The sequence below is a fragment of the Nicotiana tomentosiformis genome, chromosome 3 (genome assembly GCF_000390325.3).
Source record: "Nicotiana tomentosiformis chromosome 3, ASM39032v3, whole genome shotgun sequence".
NCBI lineage: Eukaryota > Viridiplantae > Streptophyta > Magnoliopsida > Solanales > Solanaceae > Nicotiana > Nicotiana tomentosiformis.
In genome coordinates this window covers 96,874,297-96,901,565 of record NC_090814.1, presented here as the reverse complement: position 1 = coordinate 96,901,565, position 27,269 = coordinate 96,874,297, and the positions used below count along the sequence as shown (strand labels likewise).

Genomic DNA, 27,269 nt, shown 5'->3' with positions numbered 1-27,269 from the left:
CCTCGTACCCATATTTCTATCACCATCATATGGATAACTCACATGTCAATAATAAAATCATCATTGTATATAAGATCCGCAAGATCAATTTATTTTCAATAAAGTAAGGTAAAAATCTTTAAATCAAGTAAGAAATCAACAAAAAGATAAGTTTATTTTAGAAATCGTTTGAGTGAAGACAATGACATTTCCATTAAAATAAAGCATCAGATAAACTACTGATTTGGATATAAAATTTATTAAATTAAAACATACTAAAAGTTTTCTTTCATTTAAAACAACTCAATCATCAAAACAAGTACAACCCAAAAATACAAATCCTCAAAGTCTCGTACAAAAAAATCAAGGTCAACACAATACATCAAGAAATACAAAACACTTAATATTAAGTGAAATAATACATCACGGAGAACACGAAAATTTATAAATTTCGGAAAAATAAAATAACCAAAGGCAAGTGCAGCCATAGAGAAATATCAACAAAAGGACACTCCTAAGGTACCGCCTCGTAGTCCCAAATCATAAATAAATTCACAATCTTTCATTTCCTTATATCATCGTGGGAGCCTTCACATTAAATTTTAAAGAAATTATTTTTTTCTTGAAATAGCATCCTGTGTTTTAGCCACCCTTATCACACCGCATGACTTCTAGTAGTTCACCTACTAGCCACGCGTTTTAAGCCACGCTTATCTCATCGCATGCGTTTTAACACCCTGACCTTATATCACCGCATGATTTCTAGTAGTTCCCCTACTAGCCACGCATTTCAAGCCACCCTTATCTCTCCCATCTCACCGCATGCGTATCAATATCACAATATTTAACAAATCACACCTCAAGTGCCCAAATATCACAGCATAATACAACTTGCACCTTAAGTATCCAAATATTACAACATATCACAAATTGCACATCAAGTGCTCAAATATTACGATATATTACAAATTGCACATCAAATGCTCAAATATTACAACATATCACAAGTTGCACATCAAGTGCTCAAATATTACAACATATTATTTTTCCACAATAAGAAGCCACGACTCGATCATATTGTGCACAACATCTTAACAAAATGGTCGGGAGTGAACAACTCAACCGAATAATATTTTATAATTTGGCACTTTGCCTCAATATGATTCACTACCTTTATAATTCAATACCAAAATTTCAACAACGTGAACTGAAAAGTAATTCATCTTATTAACTAAATTTTCCATTTAAAATTATTTGTAGGTAAAATCAATAATGAAAGTGTTTTTCATAAAAATGGCAACTCAAACAAACACAAAGTTCACATAAAAGTCAAGTGACAATCACACCAAATTATCATATAAAAATAATCGCGGCAAACAAGGAATGTGGCATGACAAATAAGGGGTTTAATAAGTTACAACAATTTTCCAACTTAATACTTAGGGACGTCTACGAATTTCAACCGATATAATTTGCACATATAAATCAAGTACGTATTCGTCACCTCGCGTACATGATTTTCAATTATACAATTTTCACATAAGACTCAATGCCTAAAGGGTAATTTTTTCACTCGAGGTTAGGCAAGATACTTACTTTTTTTAAGTTATGCCGATATTCTACAATCGTCTTCTTACTTGAATTGACCTCTGGACCGCTCAAATCTATCCAAATTAATTGTATAATTTCATCAAAATTCATCGGAAATAATTCCGAATAATAATACGTCAACTTAAAAATTTATTCCAAAAAGTCAACAAAAGTTAATGCGGGGCTCACCCCTCGGAACCCGACATAATTTTCATGAAATCTGAATACCCATTCTAATACGAGTTCAACCATACCAATTTTATCGAATTCCAATAACAACTCGACCTCTAAATCTTAAATTTTCGTTTTTGGAAAATTTTACAAAAATCTTGATTTTCCTCCATTTAAATCCGAATTAAATGATGGATTCAAAGGCATAATCATGGAAACTAATTAAAACTGGATAAGAATCACTTACCCCAATACACCCACGCAAGAATCTCTCCAAAAATCGCCTTCTACCGAGCTCCCACTTTGATTTTGTGTTATGAACTCAAACCCCCATTTTTGGGACTTTTAACTCTTCCTAGATAGGCCTTCTTCGCGAACGCGTCCATCTCCTCGCGTTCGCGTAGAGTAAAAATCCATTGATCGAAATTACCCTTCGTGAATGCGAGAGTCCTCTCGCGAACGCGTAGCTTCACCTGCTAGACCCTTCGCGAACGCGAGAGTCCTCTCGCGAACGTGTAGCTTCACCTGCCAGACCCTTCGCGAACGCGTTCTCCTCTACGCGAATGCGTAGAACAAATCCTTGGGGTCCCAGCTGCCTCTTCTTCCTCTTCGCGAACGCGAGCTCCAACACACGAACGCGATGCCCATCTTTCTACACCTTCGCGAACGCGGGACCTACATCGCAAACGCGAAGGCCAAATTCAAGCAGCATTCAAACTTCCTCTACGCGAACGCGAGAGGACCTATGCGAACGCGTAGAAGGAAATCAGCACCAGCAGAATCTGATGCTTCAGCTATAACACCAAGCCCGATTCTAATCCGTTAACAATCCGGAACACACCCGAGGCCCCCGGGACCTCAACCAAATACACCAACAAGTTTTAAAATATCATACGAACTTAGTCGAATTCTCAAATCACATCAAACAACATCAAAACGACGAATCGCTCCTCAAATCAAAATTTATGAACTTTGAACTTTCAAATTCCATATCTTGTGCCGAAACACATCAAATCAATCCGGAATGACTTCAAATTTTGAACATAAGTCACAATTGACATAACAGAGGTATTCAAATTTTCAAAATCGAATTTCGACCCCGATATCAAAAAGTCAACCCCCTGGTCAAACTTCCCAAAAATTCATCTTTCGCCATTTCAGGCCAAATTCCTCTACAAACTTCCAAATAATTTTTCGGACACACTCCTAAGTCCAAAATTACCATACGGAGCTATTGACATCATCAAAATTCCATTTCGGAGTTATTTTCTCAAAAGTCAACTCTCCGGTTAACTCTTTCCATTTAAGCTTCTAATTAAGGATTGTTTCTTTTAATTAATTCCGAATCTTCCAAAAAATTAAACTCAACCACACCCGCGGGTCATAATACTTATTACGAAACTACTAGAGACCTTAAGTCACTGAACGGGGCGTTAATTCTTAAAACGACAAGTCGGGTCGTTACAGTTTGTTTGTGCAATAGTTATGGCAAGTTAGGCTAGAGTGCAGATTAGTCTTTTAAGTGCACTTTTGTATTGTATGCATTAAGCACGACAATTGTATTTGACAATGAAAAGTTCAAATTATTTTTTTCTCTTTATTATGATCGTACCACTTACGATCAATTGCAGTGCACTAATTTTAGTGCAGGACCTAATGAAGTCGAACTACATTGTGTGCTCCTAGCTATAATTCTGTTTCTACTATTCAAACTAATGTTAGAAATTAACTATTTGATTTTTGTTTTCTATAAATATTTTCTTCTCGAATTTTTGCTAATAATATTTGTGTTATATGTTTATATGTTCATAAGTTTGCCTTTATATAATTCATTGGAGTCATTATGTTCTTCATTTATATTTTTCATTTTTCTATAAATTTACTCTTTTGAATTTTTTGTTCCTTTTACAACTTTAAATCGTTGATTATATTTAAATGCGCTGATAGCTTAAGAAACTTTTTCATAGTTTATTTGATTAAATATTTTACTTGGTAATTTATTATTATTGTAAATAATATGCATCTAAATGATTAAATGATAAATAGTCATCATTTTTGTTTCAATGATAAATAAATAATTAGAAATGTTTAGGACCGACTGCAAAGTTTATGAAAGAGAAATTAGGTTAGGTTTAATAATGCATTAATATATTATTATATCATACAATAAAATACCTATAATTAAAATAATATATAACTAACTTAGTTGATCTATTTATCTTTGCAAGTTCTAAAAATATTTAATTACTATATCTATGTAATCACATTTATTTTTTTTCACTTAAGTGACGATTTAACGTTATTTTTTATTTTACATAATTAATATTTCTTGTATACAAATTTTAGTTTACTGACGTTGTATACACGTGCAACACACGTACACTAAGACTAGTAATACTAAAAATTGGATAATATAATAAAGAAATATATAGGACAAAAAAGTTATTCGATGACTATATAAGTCTCTTCAATTTAATAGAGATTTTATTCATTAAAATTCAAACAATATTATTGAGAACAATAGAATAAACTTCAAAATAAAAAAATATTTCAAGAGTAATAAAATATACGACAAAATATTAAACAAAATAATATGCTAATAAAAATTTCTATTAACAATGTAATAATACTAAACATATTGGATAATATAATAAAGCAAAAATATTTCTTCGTTACAATAATTTATTTCTTTGGGTAAATGATGAAGCAAAAACTTTTCTTCGTTACAATAATCTATTTCTTCGAGCAAATAATGGAGATGGAAAAAGGAAAATACCTTTTTTGATTGCCTTAACCATATTTACCTTTTTGGATTCTTTAAGAAAAAGATATTTTCGGTTTGGGAGTACAATTTGGGGAAAAAGCTACAAAATCTCATTACCTCGAAACGAAAATAGCGGGTCCATTTTCCCATTCTCCCTCTCGCACGTCACACGTACGTTGACGTTTTGAAGTAACCTTTTCTCCGAAAACCCACTGCCTTTCGCTATCTTATAGCACAAACAACTCCTCTTATTTTCCGTTTATACTATACATCCGCTCAATTACAAGCTTCCACAGATTTATTTACTTCAAACAACTGAATAGTCCTATTGTTTCTGATCTTCTTGTGATTCGATGTCGGTGAGTAGTTCATAATCTCTTGTTTTTTGCTTCTTTTTCATTTTTGTTGTTGCGAATCGATTTGATCTATTCGGAAATCTATGAATTACTGTTCTACTGGATTCGATTACTTTCGATTGAGGTCAATTTATCGATTTCATTAGTTAATCATTCTCACGTAAATGCCCTAGATTTTGCTTCTTTTAATGAAGTTGATAGTTCTGATTGCTCTGTGATACTCTAGTACCTAGTTCATGGATTTGTTAGATAAATCTGTTAGAAAGTGTGTATGACAATGTAGTGCTCCTTATTGTCTTCGAGGGATTAACTAGTGGTAGCAACTGAAGTGCATAATTCATTTGTGAGTGGCTTTTGATGTTCCAAAATGTACTTTTAGGAATTACATTAGAAAGTTCGATTAAAATGCTTTTGGTAAATTCCCGATCATTAGTCTGATTTGCTACAAGAGATGCGACTGGATGATATTGATAGGTCAAAACAATAAGGTCCTTTATTGGACTTGAGTAGACTTGGGCACCAAGTGTCTTTGGGATTTGGGAAGAATTCTGAGTTTCAAATATATGTTTTTTCTCCTCATATTTTGTACTTTTGGTAAGTTAGGTGTCCTGCGAGGCCTCAATGTTTACTACGTAGTACTGTAATTGCTTCTTAAAATGATTAATGCCCAAATAAATTCATTTTCTACAAGGAAGACTATATCTAGGACCAAATGATGAAATTTAAATGTTTGATGAGAAGAGGAAACTTTAAAATCCCCGTTTCGTAGTGGATTTTTGTAATATGTGGTAATGTTTTTTATTAGAATTTTTTTCGTCATCAGAAAAAGATACTATGTGGTAATGTCCATTGTACATTTATGATTTTAAGAAGCTTTCGCGTAAAGTCATCCATGCCTCAAGTGTTGCTCCTCCATATCAGTAAGAAAATTGTTGCTTAATGTTGTACAGCTTGCATTCTCCACTAACCTTTCCTTTAGAAAGAAGAACGAAAGACCATTAAACAAGATGCATGGCTTTTTACCCTGTGTTGTCCAGTCTTGCTAATCCTCTCTGGTTATTTATCATAATAGGTTAGAACAGTGAAAGTGAGCAATGTCTCTCTTGGTGCGTCGGAGCAAGATATCAAGGAGTTCTTCTCATTCTCCGGGGATATTGAGTATGTTGAGATGATAAGGTTAGTGTCGGTAACACAAAGTATTGTCATTCCTCTTCTCTGTTTGTTTTCTGTCTAGGAATATCTTGAAATCAGAGACACAATCTGCCTATTGAGAATTTAAAAGCTAATATGATATGAGCTTCTTGTTGGTTTCTTTTATGGCTTTATGCACATTTCTTTTATTGCTATTGTAGTGAGAATGAGCGATCTCAAATTGCATATGTCACATTCAAGGATCCCCAGGGTGCAGAAACTGCAGTTCTTCTTTCTGTAAGTTTACTTTTCTTATCCTCTGGAGTCCTATGTAAAATCTTTACTGTGTAAGTACTATAATTTCCACTAGTTCAAGTCGTTTAGATTTGATGTTTAAAAGGCTTGTAAGTTTCTTAAGGAAGATTGATTTTAGGGCAGTAAGAAATACTCCCTCTGTTTCAATTTAGATGACACACTTTCCTTATTAGTCCGTTCCAAAAAGAATGACACATTTCTACAAAGGAAATAATTCAACTTTAAACTCTTTATTGTACTCATTTTACCCATAATGACAAGCTTTTATAACCACACAAATGTCATGACCCCACAAAGCTTTTACTCCTTAAGCTTTTAATACCACAAATTTCAAAAAAAAAAAATTTCTTAAACTCCGTGCCGAATCAAACTACCTCATCTAAATTGAAACGGAGGGAGTAGGATTTTTTTCATTTTTGGCCCATCGGCTGAAATTAATTACAGGTGCTACCCAACATATACAAACATATACACTGATTATGCATATAATATGTGTATTTATGTGTATTATATGTATATTCACTCTTAACATACAAAACATATACATTTGCAAGCTATTATTTTGGAGGGAAGCCCAACAAAGTAATTATCCCTAAAAAAATATATTGTCATTTGAATTTCATTGTGTCATTGAGTGCATTTCCGTAAAAGCTAATGAGTTCCTGATTCAATTATTCGGTAAGCATCCTTTATCAGATGTGATGAAAACCCCTTATTTTTTGTTTATTTATTATTTATTTTTACATATCCTCCTATTTGTCTATGTGGTTTGTTGTTCATCGAGTGAGGTGATGACGAACAAATTGAGGTTCCTGTTAGGAAATTGTTGTGGCAGTTGCTTCAGGAGGTTGGTCGTTTCAGTTCTCTTTTGAGGCTTATATGCAGTATCTAGAACTTTTGGCTTTTATTGTTTGTGCTTTTGGTCCATCCTTGGTGTTCTATTTCAGTTTATTCACTGCTGGCTATAATTGTTATTCATACCAAGGATAGGGTCGCATATTGATGAATATTAGAGGTGTTTCTGCACAGTGCATTGCTGGTAATAAAATTGTTTTGCCCTCTAATACCTATTGTGCTCTTTCTTTCTATAGCTAAAGTAAATTTTTTTGAGAGGCTGCCACTTTAAACTAGTAAGACCATTTTTACTCTAGATACCATTAAACAATCCATGCAATACTGCACTCCATTGCCAGTGGGCATTTCCTCCGCATTTCAGCTTATATCTTGGAGCCTTTGTATCAGTAAGAAAGTCATAGAAGTCCAAAAGAGGCAGTGATGGACTAAAATGGGGTTGATTGATGTTGTGTTCCATGATACAGGCAATTCTTTGATTGTTACACTTTCAAAACATATCAGCACGATGACAATTAGCTTTTCTTCTGAGGGGGCAGTGGAAGGGAGGGGGACGTGAAGTTTTTCCATAAAATTTATCTCCGGATTATAGCTGTCAGTGTTTCATTATTTTATCCTCCTCTTCTTTTGTTCCTTTATGTGCGCTTGAAGGGAAAGGGGGAGAAGATTGAATGACCCTCTTCCGTTCTCTTGAAAAAAATTCATGTGTGTTACCCACTTACCCCAAGCAGCATAATTGGTAACAACGAGTCCAAAAGTTTTGAGTTGTTGAAAGTCTTGAATCTCACCAGATATGCCAGAGAATTGTTCTGCATTTAAAGAAGAAGAATCTTTGAGATCAACCCTACGCCCATTTGATGCATATGTGGCCTTTTCCTTCTGCCATTTGATGGCATTTGAGTAAATTGCTTTAAGAGATAGTCTAGGGAGGAAATTGTAGTTAAGAGACTATGCAGCGTAGTAGAGATACAGATTAACTGCATCTTAATAAATTGCAATTGGCTGTTCAGTAGCTTGTTATAATGCTTGATTTGAAGGAGGAAGGATTAGCTCCATAATTTCTCATTCTTTTTTTAACTGCTGCTTTTTCTTTTTCCTTGGTGGGGTGGGGGGTAAAACTGATAATAATATCGATTGTGCTTTCCAGGGAGCCACAATTGTTGATCAGTCTGTCACAGTAGCCCTGGAACCTGATTACGAGCTGCCTCCTACAGCTCCAGTGCCAATCAAGGTCTGTATAATTCATCGACATTCTGGTCTTATCTACTGTCTGGTAGTCACTAACTAGTGTATACATCCTATATATACGCAGGCAACTGGGAGCGGTAATGCAGCTGGTGGTGGATCTGCTATTCAAAAGGCAGAAGATGTTGTGAGCAGCATGTTGGCAAAGGGCTTCATCTTGGGCAAGGATGCAGTTAACAAAGCAAAGACATTTGATGAGAAACACCAGTTCATATCCACTGCCTCAGCCAAAGTTGCTTCACTAGACCAAAAAATTGGACTTAGTGAGAAAATCAATATGGGAACAACTATTGTGAATGACAAAGTGAAAGAAATGGACCAGAAGTTCCAAGTTACTGAAAAGACAAAATCAGCTTTTGCAGCTGCTGAGCAGACAGTTAGCACTGCTGGATCTGCCATTATGAAGAACAGATATGTTTTGACAGGGGCATCTTGGGTTACCGGTGCTTTCAATAAGGTCACCAAGGCTGCAGGGGAAGTGGGCCAGAAGACGAAGGAAAAGATGGCAGAAGAAGAACAGGGAAGAAATTCAGCTTCAGGTTATGTGCCTATACATGCTTTCTCGGAGTCCCCAAAAGCTTCCAAAACCGAGGAACCTGCCAATCCCTCTTCACCTAAGGGCCTAATCCTCTAGCTTGTGCAAAAATATTTCAAAACTATTGTTCGATTCCGCTTGTCTGATCTTCTAGCTGTCATTGTGTTATGGTTAGACTTAGATGTGCTACGTATACATAAAATGTCCTGTACGGTTGTTGATACATAGAACGATAGTTGCTGGACTATTAAATTCCTGTCGAAGTCTGGTATTTGTCAAACGTAACATTTTCATTTGCCTTTGGGTTTGGTAATTTGGATTTTGAAAGTAGGCAGCTACCCGAGGTTGTACTGCAACAATTTTATGCGGGTATGAGCTTTGACCTGATTAGTTTGGCTGTTTGTCCCTGTTGTGAAAACAACTGGAGATACGCGGATGAAAAATTGTTGCAGAAACAGGAAAGGGATCAGAGGTGTCCTACTGTTACGGGCCTGACTCTTTGACATTGGGTGTGGCGCGGCTGTGGCAAGGATTGGGCGTGATGGCCTTGCCATTTGCCTATATGCGGGCAAAACGATCATGCGGGCAATGGACAAGACATTGTCATGTGGGGGTTGTGGGAGAGTATTGGCCAAGGTCTTGGGGCAGGCAAGACATGCTTGGCAAAAGCTTGACAAGGCAATGTGGGCAAGTTGCGGCGGCATGGCATGGCATGCGCGCCAAAGTCAATGACACGGGCACTTCGGGTTGTGGCAGCGCCAAGTGCGGGCTAAGCTAAAACACGGCAGTGCGGAATGATGGCAAAGGCTTTCAATAGCTAAGGCAAGGCTATGTGAAGCAAAAGACAAGCAATGGCACGGGTAAAACAAGCGTTGACATGGGCAAGGCAGAAACTCGGCCAAGGCATGTGCGGGCGGCAGTGGCGTCGAGCGTGTGCGGCAAAATCATGGACGGCAGGTTGCGGGCAAGGCGTTGGTGCGGAGCAATGTCAAAATGAGCCAAGGCTGGGCGCAATGCCAGCCTTGGGCGTGCAATAGTTGACCAAGTCAAAGGGCACATGCAGTGCACATGCCAAAGTAGTGGGCGGTTACCTTTTTGTAACTACTTGTACCCATGTCTGTTTAGTGCTTGTATCCACTACCATTTCGTGGAGATAATGGCTTATGTAGTAGGGAATGTCAACTACAAGTTAGGATCAGATTTAGCAATAGCCTGCTAAGTGGCAAAAGTTGTAGACGACAAGTGTCCATGTGTTGTGAAGTCCCAAAGGCTGCCTATGTGCTATAAATAGGTGCCTTTGGACTTAGTCAGATTTTAAGTGAGAATTTCGTGTGAAATTCAGTAAGGGAAACAAGAGAGAAACGTGAGGCTTTCTAAGTGTTTCAAAAAGGGGTTAAGGCTGGGCATTGGGCAGATTTTAGTGTGCAAGATCGACTTGTGATCTTGGCTAGACGAAGTGGGTTGTGAGCGACTTGTGTTCCTAGCAAAGTGAGGGTTTCTTTTGTAGATTTTCAAATTAATTCAAAGGTTGGGATCTTCCCGTATTTGATTGTGTTCTCTTTATATTTGCTGCCTAATTTCGTGTAAGGCCAAACTTGTTGAAAATTTGGCTAAGTGTTGGGAAAGGTAGAGTCAAGTGCGCAACTTGACTGCCGTGCGGGTGTAACTTTAGGCTGACTAAAAATGCTCCTGTGACAACTGGTATTAGAGCGGAGCAAAGTTCGTGGTGATGGTAAGACGACCAGTAGCAGATTTCGTGTTGTTGTTTGAAAACATGGCTGGTGGCACAAATGTTGAACAACGCCAAAGGGTGGAACAGTTGTAAGCACTCGTTGGGCACTCTTGAAATAGGTGTTGATTCTTCTGTTCTTGCGAGAATGGCACGTTTGGAGGCAGATTATGCGGCGAGGCATGAAACTACGCTGGCAGAAATGGCCTTGGTACGCAAGGAAAATGAAGAACTGCGCGAGGTGGTGGTTCAACTTCGAAGGGCATTACAAAACATTGCCCCTAGAAGTGATGGTTGCACCAAGGTGAGGATTCCGGAGCCAAAGGATTATGGTGGTGCAAGAAGTGCCAAAGAACTAGAAAATTTCTTGTGGGATATGGAGCAGCATTTTCAGGCTGCTCGTGTGCCGGATGATGAAAAGGTGACCATCACACCTATGTATTTGACTTATGATGCGAAAATGTGGTGGCATACACGAGTGGTAGAAGTGGAAAGTGCCGGAATGCCCATGATTGAAACTTGGGAGATACTGAAGAAGCAATTAAAATCTCAATTCCTTCCAACCAACTCGTCATGGGTTGCAAGAGATGGCCTGCGTCGCTTGAAACAAAGTGGCACGGTGAGTGAGTATAGGAATTCTTGTCCTTGATGCTGAATGTAAGTAATATGGCAGAGGAAGACAAGCTACATTACTTCATGAGCGGATTGAAGGGCTGAGCACAATTAGAGTTGAGAAGGCAGAATGTTCAAAGCCTCTCTACTGCTATTGCGGCGGCAGATGCGTTGGCTGATTTCAATTTAGGAGATGACCCCGCTGAATCTTCGCATTCAAAGTCCGACGAAAGAAAAGACAAAGCAAAGGAATGGAAGAAAAGTGGGAAAGACCAAGCTGCTGAAGATGAAGGATTTGCCAAGAATGGGAGACAGGCGGAGACTTCCAATGGCAAGGAAAGAAGCGGCAAATTCAAAGGCTGCTTTACTTGTGGTGGACCTCACTTGAAGAAGAATTGTCCGGTGTAGGCTAAGATGAATGCTATGTTGGCTGCGGAAAAACAGGAACAAGTGGCAGAGGCAAATGCCATTGTGGCAAATGTGAATGGAGCAATATGGGCGTTGTATGTCAACAACCCCTTGGGGCTGAATAACTAAGTTGGATCGACGAGGACGTCGATTTCAAATGGTGCGGATGGTTTGTTAGGGGCCTGACTCTTTGACATCGGGTGTGGCGCGAGTGTGGCAAGGATTGGGCGTGATGGCCTTGCCATTTGCCTATATGCGGACAAAACGATCATGCGGGCAATGGACAAGACATTGTCATGTGGGGGTTGTGGGAGAGTATTGGCCAAGGTCTTGGGGCAGGCAAGACATGCTTGGCAAAGGCTTGACAAGGCAGTGTGGGCAAGTTAGGGCGGCATGGCATGACATGCGCGCCAAAGTCAATGACACAGGCACTTCGGGTTGTGGCAGCGCCAAGTGCGGGCTAAGCAAAAACACGGCAGTGCGGTATGATGACAAAGGCTTTCAATAGCTAAGATAAGGCTATGTGAAGCAAAAGACAAGAAATGGCACGGGTAAAACAATCGTTGACATGGGCAAGGCAAAAACTCGGCCAAGGCATGTGCGGGCGGCAGTGGCTTCGGGCGTGTGCGGCAAAATCATGGGAGACAGGTTGTGGGCAAGGCATTGGTGTGGAGCAATGTCAAAATGATCCAAGGTTGAGCGCAATGCCAGCCTAGGGCGTGCAATAGCTGACCAAGTCAAAGGGCACATGCAGTACACATGCCAAAGCAGTGACGGTTACCTTTTTGTAACTATTTGTACCCATGTCTGTTTAGTGCTTGTATCCACTATCATTTCGTGGAGATAATGACCTATGTAGTTGGGGATGTCAACTACAAGTTATGATCAGATTTAGCAATAGCCCGTCAAGCGGCAAAAGCTGTAGACAACAAGTGTCCATATGCTGTCAAGTCCCGAAGGCTGTCTATGTGCTATAAATAGGTGCCTTTGGACTTAGTGAGATTTTAAGTGAGAATTTCGTGTGAAATTTGTATACGGTCAAAACCGATTCTCAGTCATAAAGGCCGGTCGAGACAATGACGTTTCAATCGAAGGGTATCCGCATGGCGAGCTCGGACGAATTCCGAAGTAGAGACGTCGAGCTTCGAGCTATAAGACCAATCAACCGCAAAACTCGATATCATTATCGAGCCCGCATCCGAATCGGACTACAGGGTAATGACGACCGACACAGGCCCCGAATATCGATGCTCCAAGGCAGAACCTAGCTCGAACTAAGACTGGGGACTCGATCTAGCACCAAGCTCGAGTCAATGCCAAGCCCGCAGATAAGAGCCGTTACAACCGCACCAAGGGAGAGAATCTCGGCGAGAATCAAGGGAGAGGCAAACCATCATGAGTTCTCCAATATATGTATTATTTTATGTTGTTACAAATAAAGTAGTGACCCTCTACTATAAAGGGGGAGATAGACCGCAATAGAGGGAGGATTTTCATTGAGCTGGTTCTTCTAATATTTTTCAATCTTCACTTCCATCATTTTTCCATTTCCCTAGCAAAAATACTTGTATCGTCATTTTGTATCAAAGAAATTTGTATACCCTTAGAACCATATCTAAATTTAACGTTATTCGATTTTTTCGGGTAAACAGTTTGGCACCCACCGTGGGGCTAAGGGTAACGGTGATTGTTTGATATAAATCTACAGTACATTCCAGCTTACAACTTCGAACCAGCCATGGCTCTACCTATCGACCTCGAAGCTGGTCTTCAAGATGAAACCAATAACTTGGTGCCCAAGATCGAAAGGCTACCTAACAACGACAACGAGGCTCGAATCGAAGAGCCCGAAATTCGAGCCGAAGTACCAGTGGATATCAATTCGCAAATAGCTCTAGAAGCGAATCAGCGTTCTGAACCAGAGAGGAGCGTTCAGGGCGGTGCTCGATCCATAGCCCGAGACACCTACAGCACGGGGAAAATCGGGGTCAGCTTGCGTATGATTTTTGAAATGTTGCAAGCCCAACAAGCAGCGATAGCTCAGTTGCAGAGCCGATCCCATACGCAAAGCGGGCCGAACTCCAACCTGCATCTTCGAGAAGTCACACCTAGAACGGAACCCGCCGTAGTGAAATCAAACGAGCAGGAATCGGGGACTGCTCCTGAAATTGCTAAATTGCTCGAAGAACTCATGAAGCGAGTCGAAGCCAACGACAAAAAAATGGAAACGTATAATGCTAGGGTCGATCAAATTCCGGGGGCTCCGCCAATGATAAAAGGGCTCGATTCCAAAAAATTCATACAAAAGCCTTTTTCCTCGAGCGCGGCCCCAAAACCAATCCCCAAAAAATTCTGTATGCCCGAAATTCCCAAATATAATGGTACGACCGATCCTAACGAACACGTCACCTCCTACACATGCGCCATCAAAGGCAACGATTTGGAGGATGATGAAATCGAATCCGTGTTGTTGAAAAAGTTCGGAGAGACCCTCGCAAAAGGAGCGATGATCTGGTATCACAACTTACCACCGAATTCCATTGACTCCTTCGCCATCTTAGCAGAATCGTTCGTAAAAGCGCATGTTGGTACCATAAAGGTTGCAACAAGAAAATCGGACCTCTTCAAAGTAAAGCAAAGGGGTAACGAGATGCTGAGGGAATTCGTATCCCGATTTCAAATAGAGCGTATGGACTTGCCACCGGTCACAGACGATTGGGCCGTACAAGTCTTCACCCAAGGACTGAACGTGCTAAACTCGACAGCGTCACGTCGGCTGAAACAAAATTTGATCGAGTACCCAGCAATAACTTGGACAGATGTACACAACCGGTACCAATCAAAAATTAGGGTCGAAGATGATCAATTGTGGGCTCCGTATGGGCCCGTACATCAGAACCACACAACCGCTAGAAATCAAAGGGAAACCAACAGAGAACAAAGGTCGAACATAGATCGATACAAACCGTACGACACAGATCGGATGAACAACGGTTCAGCACATGACACGGTTCGGAACAACCGAAGGATTGATCGGGGCAAACTTCTCGGGGACTTATGAGCAAGAGCGGCTTTGATAAATATACATATCCTATAGAAATCCCTCGACTATCGGAGTATAATTTCAACATTGGCACATCCGCCATCGTATCGGCCATCGGACACATCAAAGACACCAGATGGCCTCGACCCATGCAAATCGATCCTGCCCAAAGGAATCCCAATCAAATGTGCGAATATCATGGCACCCATGGTCACAAAACGGAAGATTGCGGGCAACTAAGAGAGGAAGTGGCCCGCTTATTTAATAAAGGGCACCTTCGAGAATTTCTGAGCGATAGGGTGAAGAACCATTTTAGAGACAAGGAATTCGGTAAGCGAAACGAGCCAGAAGAACCGCAACACGTCATTCACATGATCGTCGGCGGCATCGATGCCCCCTAGGGACCGATGCTTAAACGCACTAAAACATCGATTGTGAAGCGATCTCGAACTCAAGATTATACACCCATAGGGACATTATCCTTCGGTGACGAAGATACAGAGGGAATCATCCAACCCCATAACGATGCACTGGTAATATCCGTACTCATGAATAAAACTAAGATTAAGCGTGTGTTAATTGATCCAGGTAGCTCGGCCAATATCATCAGATCGAGGGTAGTAAAACAGCTCGGTCTGCAAGATCAGGTCGTACCTGCAACTCTGGTTCTAAACGGATTCAATATGGCATGTGAAACCACTAACGGCGAAATTTCCCTACCGTTAAACGTGGCCAGAACCATCCAGCAAACAAAGTTTCACATGATCGAAGGTGATATGAGATATAACGCCCTCTTCGGAAGGCAGTGGATCCACAACATGAGAGCCGTACCCTCGACCCTACACCAGGTCCTCAAATTCCCAACATCGGGAGGTGTCAAAATAGTGTACGGGGAACAATCGGCCACAAAGGAAATGTTCTCCGTCGAAGAAGCAAAATCAATATCCTCGCCTTCACCGATAAAAGGATCAGGTTCAGAACAGAGCGCCAAATAGCAATCACAGACATCGGCTTCGACCCAGCCAGGTAAGTAGAACATTGAAGAAGACGATGATGATCGATGGATCCCTCGATCCTTCGTAACCCCTGATGATTTCGATGCCACCAAATCAACAATTGAGGAACTGGAGCAAATCGTGCTGATCGAACACTGGCCCGAACGAAAGGTATACCTGGGAACGGGTTTGAGCCCCGAACTCAGGAAGAAACTCATTCAATTTCTTATCAATAACATCGACTGTTTTGCCTGGTCCCATCTAGATATAACAGGGATCCCGCCAGACATAACGGCGCACCAGTTAAGCTTGAACCCTATGTTCAGACCAGTGAAGCAAAAAAGAAGGCCCCAGTTCGAGGAAAAGCACGCATTTATAAAGGACGAGGTAACCAAACTTCTCAAGATAGGGTCCATTCGGGAAGTAAAATACCCCGAATGGTTAGCCAATGTGGTTGTTGTACCTAAAAAAGGAAACAAACTTAGAATGTGTGTGGACTATAAGGGTTTGAACAAAGCATACCCCAAAGATTCCTTTCCACTGCCCAATATCGATCGTATGATCGATGTCACGGCCAGCCACGAGATTCCCACCTTTCTCGATGCCTATTCAGGGTATAATCAAATTCAGATAAATCCGGACGACCGGGAAAAGACTTCATTTGTGACCCGATATGGAACATATTGTTATAACGTAATGCCCTTCGGGCTAAAAAATGCAGGAGCTACTTATCAACGCCTAGTAAACAGAATGTTCGAAGAACAAATAGGTAAAACGATGGAAGTTTATATTGATGACATGCTAGTTAAGTCCCTGCGCGCAGAGGACCATTTGGCCCATTTGCAGGAAACGTTCAAGATTCTAAGGAAATTCAACATGAAGCTCAACCCCGAAAAATGTGCTTTCGGGGTCGGTTCGGGCAAGTTCCTCGGCTTCATGGTCTCAAATCGGGGAATTGAGATCAACCCCGACAAAATCAAGGCCATCGAAGACATCACCGTCGTGGACAGCGTGAAAGTTGTACAAAGGTTAACGGGAAGAATTGCAGCCTTAGGCCGGTTCATTTCAAGATCATCGGATCGGAGTCACAAATTTTTCTCCCTACTCAAAAAGAAGAACGACTTCGCCTGGACGTCGGAATGCCAACAAGCGTTACAGGAATTGAAAAGATACCTCTCGAGCCCGCCACTGCTTCATACTCCGAAAGCGGACGAACAGCTCTACCTGTACTTGGCGGTATCGGAAGTCGCCGTAAGCAGCGTCCTAGTTCGAGAAGAGCAAGGTACACAATTTCCCGTTTATTACGTAAGTCGGACCTTAGGAGAAGCGGAAACTAGATATCCGCATTTAGAAAAATTGGCACTTGCCCTGGTAAGCGCATCTAGAAAGTTAAGGCCGTATTTCCAATGTCACCCCGTAAGCGTATTAACCACCTACCCACTCCGAAATATCTTACATAAGCCCGAACTATCAGGCCGATTGGCCAAATGGGCCATCGAACTCAGTGGGTACGATATCGAATATCAATCCTGCACGGCCATCAAGTCTCAAATTCTGGCAGACTTCGTGGCCGACTTCACGCCAACCCTCATACCCGAAGTCGAAAGGGAACTCCTTTTGAAATCAGATATATCGCCCGGGGTATGGATCCTTTTCACGGACGGTGCTTCGAATATAAAAGGGTCCGGATTAGGCATAGTTTTAAAACCCTCCACGGGTAACATTATTAGGCAAGCTATTAAATATATCAGGTTAACTAACAATGAGGCCGAGTATGAAGCCATGATTGCAGGTCTCGAACTAGCTAGAAACTTGGGAGCAGAAGTCATTGAGGCACACTGTGACTCTTTGCTGGTGGTGAGTCAAGTAAACAAAACCTTCAAAGTCCGAGAAGGTAGGATGCAAAGGTATCTGGATAAACTTCTTATCACCTTACACCATTTCAAACAATGGACCCTACGACATATCCCACGAGAACGGAATAATGAGGCCGATGCTCTAGCAAATTTGGGATCGTCGGTCGAGGTAGGTGATTTGAGCTCGGGGACTGTTGTTCAACTGTCAAGATCGATAATCGAAGAAAGTCACGCCAAAATAAATTCTACTAGCTTAACCTGGGATTGGAGAAACAAGTATATTGAGTACTTAAAAAATGGAAAGCTCCCTTCAGACCCTAAAGATTCCAGGGCCCTACGGACTAAAGCTGCTCGATTTACGTTGGCTGCGGATGGAACACTATATCGAAGAACATTCGATGGACCGATGGCGGTATGTGTGGGTCCGGGAGATACCAATTATATCCTCCGGGAAGTACACGAGGGCACTTGTGGCAATCACTCCAGCGCTGATACATTAGTCAGAAAAGTGATCAGAGCGGGGTATTATTGGATCGACATGGGCAAAGATGCGAAAGAATTTGTTCGTAAATGTGATAAATGTCAGAGGTTTGCGCCAATGATCCATCAAGCCGGGGAGCAACTTCACTCGGTCCTATCCCCGTGGCCATTCATGAAATGGGGGATGGACATCGTCGGCCCTCTGCCATCGACCCCAGGTAAAGCCAAATTTATTTTATTTATGACTGACTATTTTTCTAAATGGGTTGAAGCGCAGGCATTCGAGAAAATAAGAGAGAAAGAAGTCATATACTTTATTTGGGATCATATCATATGCCGATTCGGGATACCCGCCGAAATAGTATGCGACAATGGGAAGCAATTCGTTGGTAGCAAAATCACAAAATTCCTCAAAGATCACAAAATAAGAAGGATATTATCAACACCATACCACCCCAGTGGGAACGGTCAAGCCGAATCAACGAACAAGACTATTCTTCAAAACCTGAAGAAGAGATTGAACGACGTGAAGGGAAAATGGAGAGAAATCCTGCCCGAAGTCCTTTGGGCATACCGAACAACATCAAAATCCAGTACGGGGGCGACCCCGTTCTCCTTAGTATATGGTTCCAAAGCATTGATACTAGTCGAAGTCGGTGAACCTAGTCCCAGATTTCGATTCATGACAGAGGAATCAAATAACGAGGCTATGAACACCAACCTTGATTTATCGGACGAAGGACGAGAAGCTGCCCTCGTCCGACTGACCGCCCAAAAGCAACGAATCGAAAGGTACTATAATCCAAGAACTAAACTCCGCTATTTCAAGCCCGGGGACTTAGTGTTAAGAAAGGTCACCATCAATACTCGGAATCCGAACGAAGGAAAATTAGGACCAAATTGGGAAGGACCATACCAGGTGCTCGAGAATGTTGGAAAAGGATCATACAGGCTCGGCATCATAAACGGCAAACAACTGTCAAGCAGTTGGAATGTATCACATCTAAAACGATACTACTTCTAAGGCACGACCTTTCCATATTCATCTAACTAACCCATGCAGAAGTACGAACAAGAGCTGAAGAAGATCTTTCGATCAAGAGCACGCGTTTCACTCTTTTTCCCTTAGACCGGTTTTCTCCCAAATGGGTTTTTCGGCAAGGTTTTTAATGAGGCAACCATCGATCGTGCTGCTCTTTCAACAATATCCGAGGCCTCTTTCCGACAGACCTCGAATACCGGTGGGCATCAGGGCCCTCAAATACATCGAGTTCAGATGCAAGAAAGTCATCTCACAACAATAGGATTGCAACAGAGAAAATTGTAAGAGCCAAATGGTCAAAATGAACCATGCTCATATAGATTGGCCCAAACATAAACACATGTGCAATGACTTGAAGATTTATTGTTCAACCAGAATTAAGATTCACTCGACCATTAAGCTTACGGGCTACTTACATTCCGAGTTCGAAACATTTACTCGAATATTAAGCCTACGGGCTATTGTTATTCCGAATTCGAGCAAGCTCTCACTCGACCATTAAGCCTACGGGCTACTTACATTCCGAGTTCGAAACACTCACTCGAATATTAAGCCTACGGGCTACTATTATTTCGAGTTCGAGCAAGCTCGCACTCGACCATTAAGCCTACGGGCCACATTATCTCGAGTTCGAAACATTCACTCGAATATTAAGCCTACGGGCTATTGTTATTCCAAGTTCGAGCAAGCTCTCACTCGACCATTAAGCCTACGGGCCAGATTATCTCGAGTTCGAAACATTCACTCGATTATTAAGCCTACGTGCTACCTTTATCTCGAGTTCGAGCAAGCTCTCACTCAACTATTAAGCCTACGGGCTACCTTTATTCCGAGTTCGAAACAATCACTCGAATATTAAGCCTACGAGCTACCTTTATCTCGAGTTCGAAACACTCACTCGACCATTGCGCCTACGGGCCACATTATCTCGAGTTCGAAATATTCACTCGATTATTAAGCCTATGGGCTACTGTTATTCCGAATTCGAGCAAGCACTCACTCGACCATTATGCCTACGGGCTACAATGTTTCAAGTTCAAAACATTCACTCGACAGCTAATAAGGTACTTTTTCTCTGAGTTTACATTAACTCAACCATTACATTACACCTACAGATTATGTTCCTTCGAAGTTTGAATCATCGACTCAATAAGCAAACCCAAGGACTACAAATCTGATCGATCAGAGAGACTACAAGGTCAACATTCGATTAAAGGTCTTCACAAAACAAAAACAAGTCGACATGATTATACATGTATATACAAAAATTGCCTACGAGATTAATATACAAACACGAAGAATTAGAAACTAAGCTTCCTGGTCGACCTCCTCCCTGTCCTCGGATCCGCTTTCGCTACCATCATCATCGTCGTCGTCAGAAGCCAAGGCTTCAGCTTCCGCTTCGAGCTCTTTTGCCTTTTTTACCTCTTCGGTAAGGTCGAAACCTCGAGCGTGTATCTCCTCGAGGGTCTCCCTACGAGACCTACACTTAGCAAGTTCGGCAACCCAATGAGCTCGAGTATCTGCGGTCTTCGCCGCTTCTCGAGCCTCCATCTGAGCAGCCTCAGCATCAGCCCGATATACAGCAATGGACTTATCCGCCAAGACTTTCGACGACTCAGCCTCTGCCTTAGCCTCAGCAAGTCATGTTTCAAGCTCCTCGATCTTCTTAGCTTGAACCGACCCCTTTTGCTTGACACTTTGAAGTTGAACGTCGACCGATAATAATTTTGTTAAGATGGTTTCTTTTTTCGCTGCCAGGTGGTCGAGGGTCTCCATCCACCAATTGCATTCAGCTCGGATTTGACCAACTTCTTCTCGAAGCAACCCGATCTTTTCGACCTTTTGCTGCAACTGAGACAACGAAGGGTTAACTCCCACGGTTGAGTCAGACCCATACTTTAACAAAACGAGGCTCACCTACTTATCGAGCTCGACCCCTTCTTCACGGACCCTAGCCAAATCCGCTTGGAGGTCCTTTATAGCCTCGTCCTTTTGGCTGTAAAGAAGCCGCAGAGCATCTATCTCACCTGAGACCTTCCGGAGCTCGGCCTCACACTGGCTAAGATCGACTCGAAACCTACTAATGGCCTGCACAGTAAGAAACACGAGTCAAGTATGGTAAAGAACAAATAAACGAAGTATGGAAGAATCATTACCCGAGTAATGAAACGCTAAGCCTCCTCCAATAAAAGAGAAGCGTCACCGATATCGGAACCATCGTCGACTCCAGTAAAACAATCCCTGAAGGGATCCCCTGCACCAGAGCCTGCGCCGATATCAGGAGTCTTCAGCTCTCGAGCTTCCTTCAGCGCCTCCTTAGAAAAAGCTGGAAGAGAAGGCGAATCACCCATTGTCATAGCCCCGAGCAAATCGCTCGGGGTACTCCGGTCGAGATTCTGGTCTTCAGAAAAAACCCCGACAGCTACAGCCGCCATCGGCTCGGGAGCTCTGGCAACCTCGATGGCCTCCGTAGACCGAACTACCAAAGCCGAGGAGCTATTTTCTTCTTCTTCTTCTTCTCTCAGTCGTTGGACCGAGTTAATCGAAAGGGCAACTGTTTTTCTCTTCACCCTGCGAGTTTTGGGCTTGGGGTCCTCTGACCGAGAGAAAGTTTTTCGCTTCTTATCTTCCCCTTGTTTAGGGACCAGGGGCTTGTTTCTCCCCCCCCCCCCCCGAAGGCCTCAAAACGGCATCCCTGGTTACACCTGCATAAGAGGGAATCGGTAACGAATAGAACGCAAAGAATACTTCGAAGGAAACAAGAAGCAAACCTCACCATGGTTCTTGGCCTCCCATCTGCCTTTTGCCAAATCACGCCAAGCGCGCTCGGCGTAAGAGGAGGTCGAGGCCAACTTCCGAACCCAGTCCTCGAGGTCGGGCACCGCTTGTGGCATCCAAGGGGCAGCTGAACATCAGGGAAGGACATCAGAAAAAATTGGAAAAACACCTGAAAAGTGAACAAAAATCACTTACGGTCAAAATTCCATTCCTCAGGGAACGGCATCTTCTCCTCCGGAATGATATCACGGGTCCTCACTCGGATATAACGACCCATCCAACCTCGATCCTTGTCTTCATCGATGCTCGACATCAATGCCTTCGATGCCCGACGATAAAGTCTGATTAGTCCTCGAAAGATCTGAGGCCGATACAGTCGAATGAGGTGGTTCAGAGAAAAATCCAACCCTCCGGCTTTGGTAGAGAAGAAGCGCAATAGGATCACTATACCCCATAAAGAGGGATGGATTTGGCCAAGGGTAACTTGATACCTTTTGCAGAAATCAATAAGCACAGGGTCGACGGGTCCCAATGTGAAGGGATAAGTGCAAACACTTAAAAAACCCTCCACGTAAGTGGTAACATCCTCATCAGAAGACAAAATTTGTAGCACGACCTCAAAACCCCAATTGCAGTTTTTTCGGACGGCCTCGAGGTGAGCCTCCGTTATAGAGCATGTGTACATCGATACATGTTCACATCGACCCGGAACGGAGGAAGGGTTCTCCACCTTAAAATCGGTTTTTAAAATGCATGGGCCAGGGACATAGTCATGAACTGACGGCTCCACCGGCGCCTTATCATCAGACGGCCGTGAGGAAGAGGCTTTTTCTTTCTGAGGTACAGTTTTGGAAGTTTTCGCCATTGGTATGAAAGGAAATGGTGCAAAGGAAGAAATAGACAGCGCCAAAATTCTGGTATGAACGGCCCCGTAGCAGCAAAGTAGAGAGGATAAATAGGAAAGTCTGGAGGAAGAGAAGGCGAAAAAATGGTAAAAGTTGTGTGGAAAGACCATTTATAGACTGAGGCCTGACGGTTCGGTATCAGCGGTGGCCGACCACCGTCTGACACACAATTAAATGCCTCGGTAAAACCGAGCCGAAGGGACAGCCATCACACACGTCGAGATCGGGTTCGATAGAAATGTCGGCATAAATTTGATCGAGCCGCAGGGAAATCATACCGTTCCTCGCCACATCCTTTCCGAGAAATGAGTGGACTATCTGTATACGATCAAAACCGATTCTCAGTCATAAAGGCCAGTTGAGACAATGACGTTTCAATCGAAAGGTATCCGCATGGCGAGCTCGGACGAATTCCGAAGTAGAGACGTCGAGCTTCGAGCTATAAGACCAATCAACCGCAAAACTCGATATCATTATCGAGCCCGCGTCCGAATCGGACTACGGGGTAACGACGACCGACACAGGCCCCGAATATCGATGCTCCAAGGCAGAACCGAGCTCGAACTAAGACTGGGGACTCAATCTAGCACCAAGCTCGAGTCAATGCCAAGCTCGCAGACAAGAGCCGTTACAACCGCACCAAGGGAGAGAATCTCGGCGAGAATCAAGGGAGAGACAAACCATCATGGGTTCTCCACTATATGTATTGTTTTATGTTGTTACAAATAAAGTAGTGACCCTCTACTATAAAAGGGGAGATAGACCGCAATAGAGGGAGGATTTTCATTGAGCTGGTTCTTCTAATATTTTTCAGTCTTCCCTTCCATCGTTTTTCCATTTCCCTAGCAAAAATACTTGTATCATCATTTTGTATCAAAGAAATTTGTATACCCTTAGAACCATATCTAAATTTAACGTTATTCGATTTTTTCGAGTAAACAAAATTCAATAAGGGAAACAAGAGAGAAACGTGAGGCTTTCTAAGTGTTTCAAAAAGGGGCTAAGGTTGGGCATTGGGCAGGTCTTAGTGTGCAAGATCAACTTGTGATCTTGGCTAGACAAAGTGGGCTGTGAACGACTTGTGTTCATAGCAAAGTGAGGGTTTCCTTTGTAGATTTTCAAATTAATTCAAAGGTTGGGATTTTTCCGTATTTGATTGTGTTCTCTTTATATTTGCTGCTAATTTCGTGTAAGGCCAAACTTGCTGAAAATTTGGCTAAGTGTTGGGAAAGGTTGAGTCAAGTGCGCAACTTGATTGCCGCGCGGGTGTAACTTTAGGATGACTAAAAACGCCCCGTGACACCTACCATCATCATTGTTTGCGTCTGGATGTGATTTTATCATACCTTTTTGGAAAATGTTTTATGTTTTGAGTAAAAGTTTTGAAGACATGTTTTGGGGACTGTGTGGTTTGTAAAAATGTTTTTGAACTTAAAGAGATATGTTTGGATTTACAGAGGAGCAATAGGGTTTTGGTTAGGCTTTGAGGATGTGAAATGTTTTCCAACGACACAAATTTTCTGTTTCTGGATAAGTTTTCCGAACCTTACATACAAGGACTGCAGAAAACGGGAAAATTTCTGTTGCAGAATTGTATTCAAGTTAGCATTTGAGTGAAGGTAGCTTGTCGGAGATCTCCGTTTCTTCCTACCAAATGCATCTCATTTCTGTAATGATGTGTTTTTGCAACAAAAACTTACCTAACAAAAGAAGAAACAAAACTAAAACAAAGAGATTTGCAAAATTGGAAAAGCCAAGTTGAACTATGAATGCATTTTCAAACACTCCCATCTATTTCCACCAGATAGCTTCTTTGATTGATATCGGTTCTTCTCCGAGCACAGTATGTTTTTGTAATAGATAGATGAACTTTATGTTTACTAATTGCCCCAATGGAAAATACTCAGTAATCTTTAGACCATCCTAAAACAGCAAGGGATATCCATTTTCCAATGCCATTGCAATTGTCAAAAATAAACTTTATTTGCTGCTATGTACGAAAGACTTAAACAGGCACTAGAACTATAGGCGCCTAAAATTAATCAAAAGATTGTCAGAATGAAAACTATCAAAATAGTACAAACCAGAAAGAAAAGGCGTTTCATGTCCATGAATTGTCAAACGCAGCGGAAGTCATAGCCTGAGCAAACTCCTCAAAGCTAATACAACCATCACCATCCCTATCAGCTTCCTTAATCATCCCTGTTAGCTCTTCTTGTGTAAGCGCATGTCCTAATTTTGCCATCGAATGTGCCAACTCCGCCGCGGTTATCAAACCATTGCCGTCCCTATCAAACATCTGAAAAATCTTCTTCAGCTGTTCCTCCGAGTACGGAGATTTCGCCGGTATAAGCTCCGGCGCAACCAAAGCCACGAATTCTGAAAACTCAATCAAACCATTGCTGTTCCTGTCCGCTTTTTGTATTAAATCCTCCAATTGATCATTACTCGGCTTTAATCCTAAGGATCGGAGTAATGATCCGAGTTCAAGTTGCGTTAAGCTTCCGTCGTTATTCCGATCAAATGACCGGAAAATCTCACGAAGTTCCGCAATTTGCTCATCGTCTAGCTTCTGCGGTGCATCTCCGCTCATGATCTCTAATCAAAGGTAGAATTTCTCTCCTATTCAACAAACAGAATCGCTTTTTGATTATCGAGCCTTTCAAATCGTGACACCAAAATGAATACACAAAGTAAAAAATCGTAATATTCAAACTGCTTTGAGAATTGGTGAAGAGCATAAACCTCTGCTAAAATTATTCAGAAACTTTGGGGGAACTATGAGGAAAAATCGGATCTGGGAATTGATCAAATCAGCGTGCATATGAGGATGAAGAGCGTAACAGAAGGAAAACCTAAACCATAATTTAACGCGTGTATATTTTAATTCCTTTTCAAATTTTATTTTATATTTAATGGAAATCAATCAGTTTGGGTTTCATCCGTGCCGTCACTCTCTAGTCTCTGCTTTTGATCATAATTGGGGGTTTCAGATAAGGAAAGAGAAACCGTCAACTCATCCCCTGCCTCTGTTTTCAAATTTAAAAAGGCCGTTGCGCATATCACGCGGGTCCTCACTCCTCACCCGCCACCGATATTTTGTCTCCTTTTTTCTTTTTTTGAAGTGAAAATTTTCCTTTCAACATATAGCACTTTTGCCTCTATTTTTTATTTTTTAAATTTATTTTAAAGGAGGTATCTTTCCCTAACTCCATCTGTTAACTACTCCACTGTTGTTTCTATTAACTTATGGTATTCAAGTTTATATATAGAGTTGTTGGTGTTCGAGATGATCATACTCTGTTGATTAACTAGTTCGAGGAGACAGAGTATTCGTTCCCTAGATTAGAGATTTTGTTCGGTTAAGTGCTTCTTGTGGCTTCTAAATTATGAGAATATTGCCTCCACAATGATCATTTAACTATGATTTTTTTTCCACCAAAGTCATATACTCATACAAAAATTATAAAACTTTCACAGACTCACATAAAATTAATAATAACCGAAAGTTGTATTTTCCGGTCACTATGATTTTTGTGTAAGTCTGTAAAAACTTTATGATTTTTATGCGAGAAAGTATAGTTATATGATTTTGATGAAAAATATCATAGTTATTTGACTATTTGTGAAATTTATCGTTAGTTATAGTCCTTGTAAGAGAGTTTAAAAAGAAAACAAGCGATGTTGAGGTCATCACTCCAATGCACAAGTCAATAATGTCCAAAGCATTGGAACAATTGTAAAAATAGTTTTAATGTAAATTGAAATTTTATTACAAGTGCAAATCTAATTTCGATCTTGGTTGTGAATTTTTGTGCAATTGATGTATGTATTGAATTCTTTGTACCTACTTGACCCTTCCTACCATTTTTTACTATCCACTTGAAGGTGGAGTTGAGGGCCAGCTAAATGTTGCTTTTTCAAATTGTACGTGGAAGTTTTTTCCATCATAAACTTAACTCTTCGCATTCCCTCGTCCTCTTTGCCCTTATGTAACTAAAAAATTATCTACTTCGGAGTTAGTTTGATTTACCACTTTAATATACATAATTCCAATATAAATATAACATGAGTTCTATTTACTCTCATACGGGCTCGGTTCATGCAAATTGGTTGTGAAATTCGTTAATGTCCAGCTCGCCTCAGTGTTCTAAATTCATTTATATTAAACTCTTCATCTCGTGTCTGCCTCATTAGTTGATTAACCTGTTGTGGTGGATGATTAAGTTGTTATGGTGGAGGATTATGTTGTTGTGGTAGAGAATTAAGCTGTTTCGATTTAAGTTGCTGCATTGGAGGAATAATCTGTTACGATAGAGGATTAAACCGTTGTTGTAACAAGTACAATATTAGGTTGGCCGTATAAATTATGTGGTATATCCAAAAAGAGCAATAATCAAATTATATTTTTGCATTCTTATGTATAAATCTAAAATTTTCCTCAAAATCAATATCATGGCAAGCCGTCAAATAAACTACA

The 27,269-nt window shown here is 41.2% G+C and overlaps 2 protein-coding genes across 2 annotated transcripts; one reads left to right on the top strand and one right to left on the bottom strand.

Annotated features, from left to right (window-relative positions):
- Nucleotides 1-4,619: 4,619 nt before the first annotated feature.
- LOC104120029 (binding partner of ACD11 1) lies at nucleotides 4,620-9,218 on the top strand. The gene is made up of 5 exons (XM_009631680.4): nucleotides 4,620-4,863; nucleotides 5,933-6,036; nucleotides 6,213-6,288; nucleotides 8,306-8,389; nucleotides 8,471-9,218. Exons 1-5 carry the CDS (start codon nucleotides 4,858-4,860, stop codon nucleotides 9,035-9,037), a joined length of 837 nt encoding a protein of 278 aa, XP_009629975.1. The 5' UTR covers nucleotides 4,620-4,857; the 3' UTR covers nucleotides 9,038-9,218.
- A 15,535-nt stretch (nucleotides 9,219-24,753) lies between these two features.
- On the bottom strand, nucleotides 24,754-25,759 carry LOC104120030 (probable calcium-binding protein CML18). Its single transcript, XM_033652527.2, has 2 exons — nucleotides 25,535-25,759; nucleotides 24,754-25,411 (listed from the first exon to the last, which is right to left on the bottom strand). Exon 2 carries the CDS (start codon nucleotides 25,380-25,382, stop codon nucleotides 24,891-24,893), a length of 492 nt encoding a protein of 163 aa, XP_033508418.1. The 5' UTR covers nucleotides 25,383-25,411; nucleotides 25,535-25,759; the 3' UTR covers nucleotides 24,754-24,890.
- Nucleotides 25,760-27,269: the final 1,510 nt, after the last annotated feature.